The following is a 14,033-nucleotide window of genomic DNA, read 5'->3' as shown; positions in this document are numbered from 1 at the left end:
CTGCGAAGGAATGCACACGATCCTGCCGTTTGGGAAGCACAAGGGTAAGTCCCTCTTGGAAGTACCAGAAAGTTACCTGCGCTGGATGTGTGACAAGATGAAGGACGAGAAGATCGGCACGATGGCCCGGCAAGTTCTAGAAGAAATCACCAACATTCCTCCTAGCGATCGCGAGCTCGAAGGAGGTTCACGCAACGTCGTCCGCGAGGAGCCCGCGTTCACGCGAGCGGAGGATTGTATCTCGACGCTGAGAAGCTTTCGTGGTGGGCTGAGTGAGGCCGAGGCTCTCCATCGCCGGGTGCTCGCCAGTGGCACCGTGTTCTCGGCCAACAAGAGATACCTCTCCAATCTCATCATCCTCATGTTTGGGAGGTGCCAGGGCGTCGCCGAAGCTCACAGAGTGTTCGCGAGCATGGCTTCCCGGGACGACTACTCGTGGAACACCATGCTCAAGGTCTTTCTCGACAATCGAAAGTGGAGCGATGCCCAGGAGCTCTTCCGCGAGATGGAGGACGAGGGGGTGGTGGCCAACAAGATCTCTTGCACGGCCATGATCGGGGTCTTTGCCGAGCAGTGCAAGCCCGAGGATGCAAAGGCGGCGTTCGATCGGATCTCCTCGCGAGAAGTCGACACTGTCGCGTGGAACGCGCTCGTGAGTTGCTACTCCAAGTGTGGCCGCGTCCAGGAAGCCATGGATTGCTTCGAGAGGATGGAAGGGAAGAGGGATATGGTGTCCTGGAACACGATCCTCGCGGCTCTGGCAAGAGCCGGGCATGACGAAGAAGCCCGAAACATTTTCGTCAAGATGCCCGAGTGGGACACCGTCTCTTGGAACTCATGCCCTTCGCACGACGACGCAGATGCCAAGAGAAAGTTCGATGACTTGCAAGGTGGCAGATCGATTGTCTCGTTTAATTCCTTGCTCAATGCCTTCTCCAGAGCAGGGGATTCAAATGCTGCGGCCAGCGTCTTGGACAAAATGCCGCAGATAAACACCGCCAACTTAGCGGCAATCGTTGATGCTTATGGGAAGGCCGGCGAGATGGAACAAGCAAAGGTGGTTTTTGACAGTAGCCTCGAGTGGAATTTGATCTTGTGGACGGTGCTGCTGCGTGGATACGCTCACAATGGATTCGTGGACGAAGCGAGGAAAGCGTTTTGGTTGATGCCTCTACACGACACTGTGGCGTACATTGTTTTGTTAGGAGCGTTGGCCAGGCATGGCTGCGCAATTGAGTGCAAAGAAGCATTTGATATTTCCCCCAAGAGGTGTGTAGCAATGTGGACTTTGCTCGTCACTGCAAATACCAACGGTGGGGATTTTGTTGAAGCGGAAAGGGTCTTCTATTTGATGCCACAATGGGATGCAACGGCGTGTACTACGCATATAGTCGAGATCACCGGAAGAGATAGCATGAATATAATCAAAGAAAGATTCTTTTATGCTGAGCAGCGGGATGTCGTTCTCTGGACGGTTTTTCTTTCCGCCTATGTGGCGAGCGGGGAAGTCGAGATGGCCGAGCTTGTTCTAAGAAAGATGGCAAAAACAAACACAGTTTCATGGAACGCCATGCTTTTATGCTACGCCAGCCACGCTACGCCGCTAGATTCCAAAAAAGCTTTCGACGGGATGATGGAGAGGAACTCGATATCGTGGACCTTGCTCGCTGCGGCATATGCGAGACATGGGCAAATTAGCAAAGCTTGCGAGGTTTTAGTGTTGGCTCCGTGCTGGCAAGTCGAGATGCTCAACTCAGTGCTTGCGGGATACTCGCGAAACGGTCAGGTCTGGGAGTCAATGGAGCTTCTTCGGTTTATATCCATGGAAGGAATTGAAGTAAACGAGGTCTCGTTCGTTTGCCTCCTGGATGGTTTTAGCCATGTCGCGAAGGTGATGGACGCGAGGGACTGCTTTCTTTTGATGGTGGCAGACTACGGGATCGAAGCTACAGAGAGGCACTACACTTGCATGATAGATCTCTTTGGGCGAGCAAGACACTTGGACAAAGCCGAAGCTTTGATCCTCGACATGCCTTTCGTTCCGGACGAGGTAGCTTGGCACGCATTTCTGGGAGCTTGCAGGAGCTTCAATGACTGCGATAGAGCAAAGCGTATGGTAGAGAAAGCACTGGAATTGGACTCAAGAAGCGGTTCTCTTCACGTCTTGTTGGCCAACACTCTTAGCAGTGGGGATGGAAACGAAGACGATGTAAAACTTGTCAAGGAGATGATGTTGACGAGGAACGTGAAGAGGATTCCAGGGGTAAGCCGGGTGAGGGTCGGAGGCAAGCTGCATAGATTCGTGGTTGGGGATACCTCGCATCCCCAAATCGAGAACGTTCACAAGGAGCTTGCGAGGCTGGAAGTACTCATGAGAGAGGCTGGCTATGTTCCAAATACTAATGTGGTGACGATGCTGGGAGATGACGGCGATGAGGAGAGAGCGAAAGAGGAGCTTCTGTGCCGCCACAGTGAGAAGCTTGCGCTTGGTTACGCTTTCATTTCTACGCAGCCCGGGACCAAAGTTGAGGTGACCAAGAACTTGAGAATGTGTTATGACTGCCATGACGCAACCCAGTTTTTGTCCAAGGTTGTTGGACGAGAGATTGTTGTGAAGGATGCCAACAGGATTCACAGGTTCGTAGGTGGTGTTTGCTCTTGCAAAAACATTTGGTAGCTTTACTCATATTTATATTTACAAAAATGCAGTTATATTAAAATAATATATGATAGTATATAACAACACAAGATAGTTTAATAATCAAAATCAGATTATATTTTTGTCCATTACAAAATAAACCTCTAATATTTTGTTCTTATTAATTCTAATTTTTTTTTCTGATTTGTGACTTCTATAAAATTACTCAGTTTGCTGTAGTATTTATTGTGCAAAGTTTTTGTATTTTTGAGGATATTTTATATCTTTGATCAAGTAGAAACAAAATATAATAATAAAATTTATTTAAATTATTACGTGATATATAGATTTTATAAACTAAATACGTATCTATTTGTGATTAGATATATTCATCTAACCAAATGTTTTATTTACCTACCACTTTTAGTTATTATATCTGAATTCATTATTGACCGATAAAATATTAAATAAATGAATATAAAATATTAGTTGGTATTTATATTAACTTTTCATTCAACATTTATAACATATTTTTATTTTTAATTTTTTATTTCATAATTATTTCTAGGTTTTTCAATTAAATGTTAACATTAATTCAAACTGGGATAATATACTATTATTAATATGATAATACTCTTCTATTATCACTCTTCTATATAAGCTAGGGTTTTAAAGCTAATTGAATATGCATATTTCAATATTCTATATGTTCATATTGTTAGAGTTAAGGGGCACCTCTTATTATAATCTGATAAAGCCTATAAAACCCATCTAAATGAATACACATAGACATCACTTTTATACCAATTGAAATAGGATTTGAACATTTGTTTCTTCTCTTTTACTTTTCTTCTTTTTATTCATTTTCATAGTAGAGTAGCATACTAATTATATCCTCCTTCTTTGATTTTGAAGTAACAATTGGTGCAATTATTCAATGTTATACAGTTGCAATTAAATAATCAGACTCAATTGGTAATAGATTTCATGGCATATGGTGCATCTCCTTTATCTTTGTTGCTAATCCTTGCATCCATCTGAATTTTTTCCATATTATATATAATTGGTTTGATCACTTCATAATGAATGCTACCTATAATTCATTAGGGTTAAAATATAGAAGGCAAGGGTCCATAAATAAAAGTGCACTTTTTTTTTTGAATTGATTAAGAGTTTTAGGATATTTGGAGTTAAACATTAACTGAATAATTTCTTAAGAAGTCTAAATTCAAAGTTTACACATATTTCCAATTAACAGCATTGCAATGGTATAGTAGTATAAGTGTAACAATTTATGTGAATTAGAGTCTTCTATTGGATATCTTCAAGCACCCATTCAAATATCCTAATGATTATGATAATGCCTTTTTAACAATTGCATAATCTTTGTGAAAGGTTGTTTAAGTTATTTATGTAATTTGGTGTTCACTTTTAAAGCTTCTTGCTTCATGTGGAGCAAAATCTTTAAAGCAAATCAATTTAGGCATATTGTGGCTAATGCTTTGTCAAAATCTTGTAAGAGTTGTATATACACTTACTTTAGTCACCTTTGATGGCATTATTTGACTAATATAATGCTATGAAACATTATCTTTCCCATTTATAACTATACATACTTTAACTCTACTCCCCATGGAAAATACTCATATTCTGATAAAGAGTGATGCTATTCTTGCCCATGTTGAAGGACAAAGGTGAAAACATAATTATGGCTATGGCATTGGTGTTGTTGTAGTAGAAGGTTTTAATAAATAAGTATTTTTAAGAAATAAAGAATCAGATGAGTAGTGGAAGATCCTTGCTTGAATAAATTAGTAATCATTTTATCTTTCTTTTGGAAGTACCATCAAGGGGTTCATTTGGCACAAATTCAGTTAGTATTTACTTCTCAATCTCATTTTTATAACAATATTATTTTCTCTATGTTAATTGATGTAGGTTTGAGTTTATTTTTTATTATTTGGCTTATAAAGAATGAAGACCAACTCTACTACATGATAGAATTGTAAATAACAATGTGTAGCAATAACAATAGTATACATGTATATATGTGGAATAGTGAAGACTTAGTTGTCCATATATGTGATCTTGAGTTTGAGCTTCAATCATTATAGATTATGTTGAGTTAAACATTTGACCTTCCTTTATATAAATTAGTTATAGTGCAATCATATTAAATATAGCTTTAAGGTTTTTCCCCTTTGTTTCATATTACTTTATATTAATTTTATTCTATATTAGTTTGTTATCCTTTTAGTACATATATGTTATTGAGATATAGAGTTATATTGGTGCTTCACCATATAAATTTTTTATATAAAAACGCTCTGATATTACCATTTGAGGTTACATTTGAGATGCTATGAGTTATTGATAAAATTCTAAGATCATTATTTGATGAGTATTCTTCCATTGGTTCAAATGGAGTTGTTGAAAACTTGGGTGTACAAGTAGGACAACAATGGCACTATAATTTTTATTATTATCCACTTGTAAAGTATAAAATGGATGATATAATGTTAATTCATTTTCCCAATCTTATAATATATAATTTGTTTAAGGGGCTTTTTACTCAGTGGAAGGGATTGTATTGTGTGTTATGGCAAATTGGATTGCAAATTTATGAAATTTGGTACAATACTTAACAAGCTGAACTTTTTTTTTATATATATCTTGATTTATTATAATAATTGTTATAGCCATGTTTATTTGATTGCCTTCAAAACACCATTTATATTATATCTCTATTAGTGTTTGTCTAAAGTACAGGAATTAATTTAATGCTTAGTGGGTCTTCATAAAATATATCAAAGCTTTTTCTTATTCTTTTTGTTTGCATCCATGTCCCATGCAGCACAAGTGGACTGTATATATATTGGTTCAAGATAGGAAAAATAAAAAAAAAAGGAAAAAGCTTCCTTTTTGGCAAATAATGGGCATCATAAGAGAATCAGGAGGCAAGAAAAATTGTAAGTACGTACGAGCCATCAATTGGATTAGCTTATTAGGTTAATCATTACCAATGCTTTTGTTTTCAAAAAATAGTTTATATTTTCTACGCTGCGCGAGTAGCGTCAGCATTGCCCCACTCACTGAAGCGGAGAGCAAACGGAGAGAATTGAGAATCATGGAAACGCTGGTGCTCGAGCCTGTCGGGGTGTTGCACCCAGTCCTACAAAAGCTGCCAGATTTTCTAGTGCGAAGGCTAATCCGCCGGGATGTGGCATCGCAGCTGCGCTACTTGTACGGACTCTCTGCAGAAGAGCAGCTCCAGGGCCTTGTTAATTTCGTCCAGAGTAAGTTCTCCCTCTCATTCTAGTCGAATCAATCGATTTGCCACATCTTGTTTTGTAGATGCCAAGCAAATGCCCGTCATGGAAGCAGGGGGCTCTTTCCGGGACGAGCTCTATGATGTTGATTTCTTCAAACTGCTGCTTGGAAAGCATCTCAAGTACAGGTAAGAAGAACCCAAGATCTGATCATAGATCTCATGACAATTAGAATGCTCAAAACTGAATGCTCAGCTGCTTGTTGTACGAGGATCCTTCGTTCACGGACGAGCAAGCCGAGGAAGCCATGTTTAAGCTGTGCTGCGACAGAGCACGAATCGAGGACGGGCAGCGTATCTTGGATCTTGGAGGCGGCTATGGCGGACTGGTTATGTATATCGCGCAAAAGTTTCCTTCATGCCAGATTACTTCCATAGCCGATTCAAGAGTCCAAACTGAGCACATCCGAGAGGAATGCAGGTTCAACAAACAGTCTCCTCCTCTTTCTTTTCTGTTGCCACAGTTGATCTCTTCGTTTTTCTTTGTATCGTAGAAAAAGAGGCTTGGTAAACGTTGAGGCGATTGATTGCGACATAACAAGCACCAAAATCACGCAGAATTTCGACAGGATCTTCTGCATCGGCGTTTTCGAGGTATAATATTAAATCTTCCATCATTGATGTTCTAACTTGTTGAAATTTTGCGCAGCACATGACAAACTATCAAAAGTTTATGAAGATAGTCTCCAATCTTATGAATGAAGGAGGTCTCTTCTTCGTGGAACATCCTTGCCACAAGCTATTCGCATACCGCACGGTAATTCTCGCAAAAGCCTTTTGTTTCTTTGCTAGTTTACTACGTAAATCTCTGCTGCTTGTAAAAATCTCTAGACAGCGGGCAACAGGATGCTGGCAGACGCATTGCCATTATATTTCCAGGACGATTTTGTGATCCTCGATCACTGGCGAGTAAATGGAACCCATCAAGGAAGATCTTGGTAACCATCTAGAAATCATATTGATTCTATATAGCTTCACGCTCTTGGGACTTTGCAGTGAAGCCTGGATGAGAAATCTGGATGCCAAATTCGACCAAGTTCACGCCTTGTTTGCAAAGGCCTATGGAGAGGACAAGGCAAGCAAGAGATTGGGAGGCTTTAGATCAAACCTCCTCTTGGGGACGGAAATGTTCAACTTCAACAATGGTGAGGAATGGTTTGTTTCACACAAGCTCTTCCAAAAGAGACTCTAAAGTTTCTAAGCAATGTAGATTAAATTGGTACTATAGTGTTTGAATTTATCATTTAGGGCAAAGCTTCTTAGGGTTCTTTGGGCAGAGGAAGATGGAGGGCGCGCTCTCCAAAGCGAGTAGCTTCTTGCTGGCACGGCGGGCAAAGAAGGAGATGAACTCCATCGGCGACGATTTCAATGTATGGTTTGCCGCATTCTAGGTCCTTTTTTCGATTCCCTTACACCTCCCTTGCAACAGTCCCTATCTTCCACCGTAGAGACGAGCGCCAAGCTTCTCTTCAACCGCCTAAAAGGTACCGTTCGATCCACATTCGTCACACTAACAAATTCCATTTTCTCTCACTCTCAGGAAGGATGCAAACACCTCTCCCCGATCTCCTCCACAGCTACAATCTCCCGCGAGGGATCTTCCCCAAGAACGCCACGCACTACGAATTCGACGAGGCCACCGGCAAGCTCACCGTGATGCTCCCATGGATCTGCGAGTGCTGCTTCCGGGACTCGTCCATTCTGAGGTACGCCGCCACAGTCACCGCCACTCTCCAGCACGGCAAGCTCGTGGACGTGGAGGGCATCAAGACCAAAGTTCTCATCTGGGTCAAGGTGGCTGCCATCTCCGTCCCCACGGATCATCCCGGCGACAAGGTCTACTTCTCGGTGGGGATGAAGAAGTCGCGACCCAGAGAGGTGTATGAAGTTCTCAAGGATGCCTTGGAAGTGGAGGAATTCTAAGTCAATCACGCGGGAAAGGATACACTGTAAACTAATAAGAGAAGCTTGCTTTTACCTGGTCTTCGCCTTCGTTGTAAGTCAACCACGCCAAAGGATATGCTGTATAGCCTACTACTTATTCTTGAATTTATTGTACATTCATATGTGCATATTTTCCAGACCCACTGTTGAGCAATTGTTACAGTGGTCAAGAAAAATTTGTAATTGTTACAGTGGTCTACAGTGGTCAAGAAAATTTTGTAAACCCATAGAACCATTAGTTTTGTCCAAGAAAAAGTAACATATTAGACATTAAATGTAATAACATTCTATGCTTTCAATTAATTTTGTTTAGTTTTCAGCTTACTACAGCTAATAATACGCTTTACTAAGTGCTTAGTCTTTGCCTTTGTTGACTATAACCTTTAAACTTTGCTTGGTCTTCTTGTTGACTATCGCCATCGCTTGTTCCGGTCAACACTATTCCCAGTCCACGCGGGAGTGCAAGCCTTCCATTCCGGAATCCATTTTGGACGGCCGCGATTGCCGGCTCCTTCCATTCCGGACTATAAAAACTGCTATCCCCTTGTTCTAGGGGCACATATTATATCTCATTTCATCCATTTTCTCTCGCTCTCACACCAGGCTGTCTTCCACCTCTGCGAGATACCTCGACAAGAGCTGTAAATCATTGGAGCTATGGCGATGTCCTCGCAGATTAACATCAGCGCCCAAGCCATGGGGATGAAGGCTGTTGGAGGAGGAGAAAGCTATGGCTTTTCGCCACTCTCAAGGATCAAAACTCCTCCTCAGTCAGCAGTGTCAACGGGTCCGTCCCAAGTTTGCTCCTCCGCAAAGATCAATGCAGTGAAGCTCTCGCCCGCCGTGGAGAGAGTCCAGCCAGCAGCCGACGTCTTCAAGGGCTGGCTCGACGAATCCGCGATGCTCGAGAACCAGAAGCTCCTCGCCAAGCTCCGAATCCTCCAGGCCTCCATCTCTGACCGCAAGGAGATGCACTCCATCATCGCCCAGCAGCGAGACGACTGGAACAAGCTCTTCCAAGGCAGCCTCCGCCTGGCAACGGTGACCGCGGGCGTCCTCTCCGCTCTAAACGGATCTTCCATTCACGGCCTCAGCCTGGCGCTCTCGGCGGGGCTCCTCGACGTCTTCGCAGCTCTCGTCATGGCCGCCGTGAACAAGTTCCAGCCATCGCAGCTTGCCGAGGAGCAGCGCACCGCGGCACGCCAGTTCGCTAACCTCTTCCAGGAGATCGACTCCACGCTGGCCATCTCCCCGTCCCTCCGGGAGGACTCGAGGCTCTTCTTCCAGGACAGGATCTCAAAGTTCCACGCCCTGGACCAGGCCTATCCCCTCCCCCTCACCCCCGGCGGCCTTCCAAAGTTCCCGGAGAAGATCTCCCCCTCACCTTCCGGGACAAGCTACGACCCCTCCGCCCCGATCATCCGCGTCGCCTCCGAGACGTCCAGTTCGAATGGCTGGAGCCGGAAGATCGAGGAGGACTTGCTGCGTGTCTCCAGCCTCCTGGACAAGGACGTGGAGAACTACTTGAAGATGTGTCGGATCATCTTGAGCGTGAACAAGGGACTCGCCATCGCTGGTCCGGCCATGGCTTTGCTCGCTGGGATCGCCAACCTTGCGAACTCTCATCCCATACCGGCCTCGCTGCTGAGCATCGGGGCATTCTTCGCCGGATGTGTCTCGCACGACATGCAGCTGGGAATGATCTTCGAGATGTACAGGGGCTGTGCCGGGTACTACACCGATGTCCAGGACACGATCCAGAGAACGCTGAGGATGCCGGTGGAGCTCCGAGAGGATGGAGAGCTGTTTCACCAGAAGGTTGTGCACAGGCTAGGACGAAAGGACGAGCTTCCGTCAATACCCCGGGGAGCAGCCACAGCCGGAATCATCTTTTAGAGGTGGTGCAACACACTTTTGTAAATTCCTGTAGAAAAAGCGAAGTTACATTTTTTTATTTTCTTTATTCCTTGTTCAAAGACGTACCAGGACGGGATCAGCAAAATTCCTGCTTAGCCTGTGAGAAATCCACTGGACAAACTCTTGCGAATCCTCCTCCTTTACAGAGTGGGTCGCAGTGCGGAAGAATCGAACTGTGAAAAGAAACAAAAATCGTGCATTGCACCTCGAAAAGACAGGACGCTTATCACAAGGTCCCTTCCTGCTCAGCATCGTCGCTTGATTCCTCCTCTTTATCTGCTTCCAAGAGGTCCGTGGACACCGGTGACGATATTCGGTGGTTCTGCAAAATGCGCAACGAGGCCTCCTTCGCGGATTCATACTTTAGCACGATAACCCGTCCATCATCCAAATCAAACCGAATGTAAGGCTCCTTGCACCCTTCGACAAGGCGCCTGAGGTGCTGAAGATTCACAATCTTCTCGCCATTGACTTGTTTCACCTGCATAAACAAAATGGTCTCCATAACATACTAGAATCCAGAAATGTACCTGGAGCTCAGCAAGCCGCTCGTACCCCGCATTGATGTCATCGATGAGTACCTATGAACAGAGTTTTTTTGTATCGTCAACAATAAGAGTTTTGGTAGCTTACTTGTGACATGATGACGAACTGTTCTCCTGGTTTTTTCGGCATCTTGGAGAAGGTCCGATCACAAAGCCGTCTGGGTGAAGCGTTGTACCAATCGTCACCATATTCGTGCAAGTATGGTAATGTAAGTGGCACAAAGACCAGACCGGCAAATATGTAATAACTTGGAAGGCGCTCGAACTGGTGATTTGGTACCAAAGGTTTCACCTTGAAAGGAACACACACAACGTTAGTTCTCGGCAGTGATACTAACAATAAATACTACCGGAGCGAGCTTAACGTTAAAGTTGATCTCCTTTCCATCTCTCAAAACTCGTAAAGCGGCCGACTCGCCTTCTCTTTTCATGGTCACTAAGTGAACAAAAGAGATTCTCTCCCTGTTTCGAAAAGTAACTGCAAAATGATTCACCGTTAGAAAGGAAAGACGCCGCAGAAACATACCTGAGCCATCATTTGCGATAAGGACACCATCAAAGGCAAGCAAGACGTCGTCCTTTTTTATGTAGTTGCTCACCTCCGTCAGAGGGTACACCTTGCTCACAAGCACACCGGTTTTTTTCGAATCCATCTTCAAGTGATCCCTCAGCTGCTTGTTTTCAGTTGATTGGCACACAAGTCCTAAGCCGCAAAAGCCTATGTATCGTCCCCTTTCTTCTACATCGCTCAGAAAGTGCTTGATGACTGGCACGGGAATAATATATCTGTATAAAAGCACAAGCTCGAGACAAAGAAGAAAAACAATTTCAGCTTCCTTACCCAACGTTTTCAGCATTGGAAAGATTTTGGAACACAACTCCAACGACTGTATTATTATACATAGCCGGACCGCCACTGTTTCCTGGATTAACAGCAGCATCAATTTGTATAGCTATCAGATGAGATCCACCGTGGATGTACTGCACGGGCTCGACTCTTGAAACCACGCCTCTAGTCACACAAATATTATCGCCACCTGAAAACAAGGAGGAGTCAGCTTAAACTACAACACGGGTAGAGAAAAACTTTTCTTTCACCTTGAGGATAGCCCACGGTAGCGACTGAGTCTTGCAAGAATGGGATATCACCCAGCTCAAGCGGCTCAATCCCTTCCCAAAAATCATCATCGTCAACCCGGAGCAGCGCTAGATCACACTCGTGTCCAACAGCTTGAACTTTGGCACGAAACTTGACAGCCGATCCATGCTTGCGGACCATGACATAGCTATGATCCGCAACGACGTGTGCATTCGTAAGAATTCTCCTGTCAGAGATCGCAAATCCTGGAAAAGCAAAAGAGTTCACTCCAGGAAAAATCGAAAGAGAAGAAGAAAATCATACCGGAGCCAGTGAGTTCGCGGAGTGGCTTCTTCTGCCAAGGCAAGACGTAGTTCGGGCTGCTCGACACCGTGAAAATCTTGACGACACTGTTGAGGGCAGCGTCCAATCCACCCTGGGGATCTCTCCTCTCAACATCCAAGTCCTCCAGAAAAATCGGCGGCACCGCGCTACAAAAATGCCGGCACGAATGCCGGCTGCCGCTCGGCCGCCCCAGAGCATCGCAAAATCTCCTACTTCCTAAAATCAGGGGAGGAGCCTGCGAGCTACACGATCTAACGCTGTTTTTGGAGAACCGCGCAGCCGCTGCCCGAGAGACTCTACCTAGCGATCTAAACAGCGCCATTGTGATCTCGCTAGATCGCCATGGCAAGAACGAATAAACCCTAAACCCTAATGGCGATTAATGAATGCCGCCTCTCTTCTTCGCCAGTATGCTGCTAGCAGGGCACTGCTCGAGGGCAAGCGCCTCCACTCGCAGCTTAAGAGAGATGGCGCCGATCGCGATACTCTCATTGGGAATCTCCTCGTCGCCATGTATGCGCAGTGCGGGTGCCTGGATCAAGCTCGACTCGCCTTCGATCGCATCTCCCAGCGAAATATTTACTCCTGGAATATTATGGTCACGGCAAATGCCCAGAGAGGGCACTGTCGCAGAGCAGAGGAGGCCTTTGATCGAATGCCACATCGAAATGTGGTTTCGTGGAACACGATGATCCGGGCATTTGTCCAAAGCAACGATCTCGTCCAAGCCAGGCACTGCTTCGACCAGATCCCGGACCGCGACAACGTTTCTTGGAATATCATGCTCGCTGCGTATGCCCAGCGAGGGCATGTCGAGAGCGCGGCAAAGATCTTCGCGAGGATCGAAAAGCCTGATGTGATTTCTCTCAATACTGTTATCTCGGCGTATGCGCAGCACGGCCACGCCTCGATCGCAATGGATTTGCTGCTTGGCGAGATGGCGGGGCGAGATTTCGTGTCGTGGAACACAGTGCTGGCTGGGTTGACCAAAGAGGGTAAGCTCGAGCAAGCGAAGGAGCTCTTCCGCAGAATCCCCCAAAGGGATGCACTGGCATGGATAGATTTGTTCCAGGAACTGGGACGCCAGGGCCGGATCGAGGAATCGAAAGCTCTTTTCGATGAGATCCCGCGGAGAGATATCGTGTCCTGGACTGGGATGCTCCAAGCCTACGCCAGGAACGGAAATGTGGCTATGGCGAGGAAGATATTCGATAGAATGCCCGAGCAAGACGATGTTTCGTGCACTGTTATGCTGGGAGGCTACTCCGACAACGGAAATCTTAAGAAAGCGCGGGAGTTCTTTTGCTCATTTGAATCCAATGATCCAGTGGGCTGGACTGCAATGATCCACGCTTATGCCCGGAACGGGCATCACGAGCGAGCTCTCGGGCTGTTTCTCGCGATGGATCTCGAGGGTCTTAGGATCGACCACATAGCGATTCTCGCAGCTCTCAGCTCCTGCGCGAGCATTCCATCGCTATCCGTGGGAAGAATCATCCACGAAGAGATCGTGGAACAGAAACTCGACACCGATATGTCGATGAGAACCGCCGTTCTTGATATGTATGCGAAATGTGGGAAGCTGGAGGTGGCAAGAGATCTCTTCTTCGTCCACGATCTCCATCGTGATGCCGTCTCGTGGAATGCCCTGATCGCTGCTCATGCCGCAAGCGGTGGAGCTCTCGACACGCTGTGGCTGTTTGCGCTGATGATCCTCGACGGGATTTCTCCCATAGATTCGACCTTTGTCAGTGTTCTCTGTGCGTGTAGTCACGCAGGCATGGTGGAAGTAGCATGTCACTGTTTTGCGACCATAGCTAGTGACTACGATGGAATCTTTCTCACTCCCGAGCTCTACATGATCGTGATCGATGTACTGGCTCGGGCCGGGCAGCTGGAGCGTGCCGAGGAGCTCTTCCACGCCATGCCATTTGAGCCCGATGCTGTGAGCTGGAGAAGTGTGGCTGGCGCTTGTAGAGTTCAAGGGGAGATGATAAGGGTTTCACTGGAACAAGAGCACGATGATAATCCTGCCTCGTATGTTGTATTCTCAAATCTTTGCGTTGGTTAAACGAATTTTTGTTTGATATCAATTGTTAATAAGACTATTTTATTTTTGTCCTCCCTGATCGGAACCCACACTAATTTTATTGTGACGATGTGGGCGGCCACGATGGGAGGAGCGCATCCGACGGCCAGCAGGAGTATGGCGCAAGAAAATCATTTGGAACATTCATA

General features: G+C 45.4%; 6 protein-coding genes across 6 annotated transcripts; 5 read left to right on the top strand and 1 right to left on the bottom strand.

Annotated features, from left to right (window-relative positions):
* Positions 1-10: 10 nt before the first annotated feature.
* LOC9640294 (pentatricopeptide repeat-containing protein At4g02750) lies at positions 11-2,677 on the top strand. The gene has a single exon (XM_002971722.2). It carries the CDS (start codon positions 11-13, stop codon positions 2,675-2,677), a length of 2,667 nt encoding a protein of 888 aa, XP_002971768.2.
* A 3,019-nt stretch (positions 2,678-5,696) lies between these two features.
* LOC9640293 ((S)-coclaurine N-methyltransferase) lies at positions 5,697-7,943 on the top strand. The gene is made up of 9 exons (XM_024676589.1): positions 5,697-5,934; positions 5,993-6,095; positions 6,163-6,387; positions 6,461-6,560; positions 6,616-6,723; positions 6,798-6,904; positions 6,963-7,336; positions 7,396-7,450; positions 7,507-7,943. The coding sequence occupies exons 1-7, from the start codon at positions 5,766-5,768 to the stop codon at positions 7,156-7,158; spliced, it is 1,008 nt and encodes a 335-aa protein (XP_024532357.1). The 5' UTR covers positions 5,697-5,765; the 3' UTR covers positions 7,159-7,336; positions 7,396-7,450; positions 7,507-7,943.
* Positions 7,512-7,889, top strand: LOC9640292 (uncharacterized protein At5g01610). The gene has a single exon (XM_024676347.1). It carries the CDS (start codon positions 7,512-7,514, stop codon positions 7,887-7,889), a length of 378 nt encoding a protein of 125 aa, XP_024532115.1.
* Positions 7,944-8,460: 517 nt separating the features above from the next.
* LOC9640012 (probable F-box protein At4g22030) lies at positions 8,461-9,866 on the top strand. The gene has a single exon (XM_002971719.2). It carries the CDS (start codon positions 8,568-8,570, stop codon positions 9,804-9,806), a length of 1,239 nt encoding a protein of 412 aa, XP_002971765.1. The 5' UTR covers positions 8,461-8,567; the 3' UTR covers positions 9,807-9,866.
* Positions 9,806-12,150, bottom strand: LOC9640291 (protease Do-like 10, mitochondrial). The gene is made up of 9 exons (XM_002971507.2): positions 11,775-12,150; positions 11,471-11,716; positions 11,214-11,409; positions 10,899-11,158; positions 10,723-10,850; positions 10,461-10,664; positions 10,358-10,408; positions 9,894-10,308; positions 9,806-9,834 (listed from the first exon to the last, which is right to left on the bottom strand). Exons 1-8 carry the CDS (start codon positions 12,115-12,117, stop codon positions 10,054-10,056), a joined length of 1,683 nt encoding a protein of 560 aa, XP_002971553.2. The 5' UTR covers positions 12,118-12,150; the 3' UTR covers positions 9,806-9,834; positions 9,894-10,053.
* A 27-nt stretch (positions 12,151-12,177) lies between these two features.
* Positions 12,178-13,866, top strand: LOC9640290 (pentatricopeptide repeat-containing protein At4g02750). Its single transcript, XM_002971718.2, has one exon. The coding sequence runs from the start codon at positions 12,178-12,180 to the stop codon at positions 13,864-13,866; it is 1,689 nt and encodes a 562-aa protein (XP_002971764.2).
* Positions 13,867-14,033: the final 167 nt, after the last annotated feature.

This window comes from Selaginella moellendorffii, unplaced genomic scaffold (assembly GCF_000143415.4).
Source record: "Selaginella moellendorffii unplaced genomic scaffold, v1.0 SELMOscaffold_17, whole genome shotgun sequence".
Lineage (NCBI taxonomy): Eukaryota > Viridiplantae > Streptophyta > Lycopodiopsida > Selaginellales > Selaginellaceae > Selaginella > Selaginella moellendorffii.
This window is presented reverse-complemented; position numbering and strand designations above follow the sequence as displayed.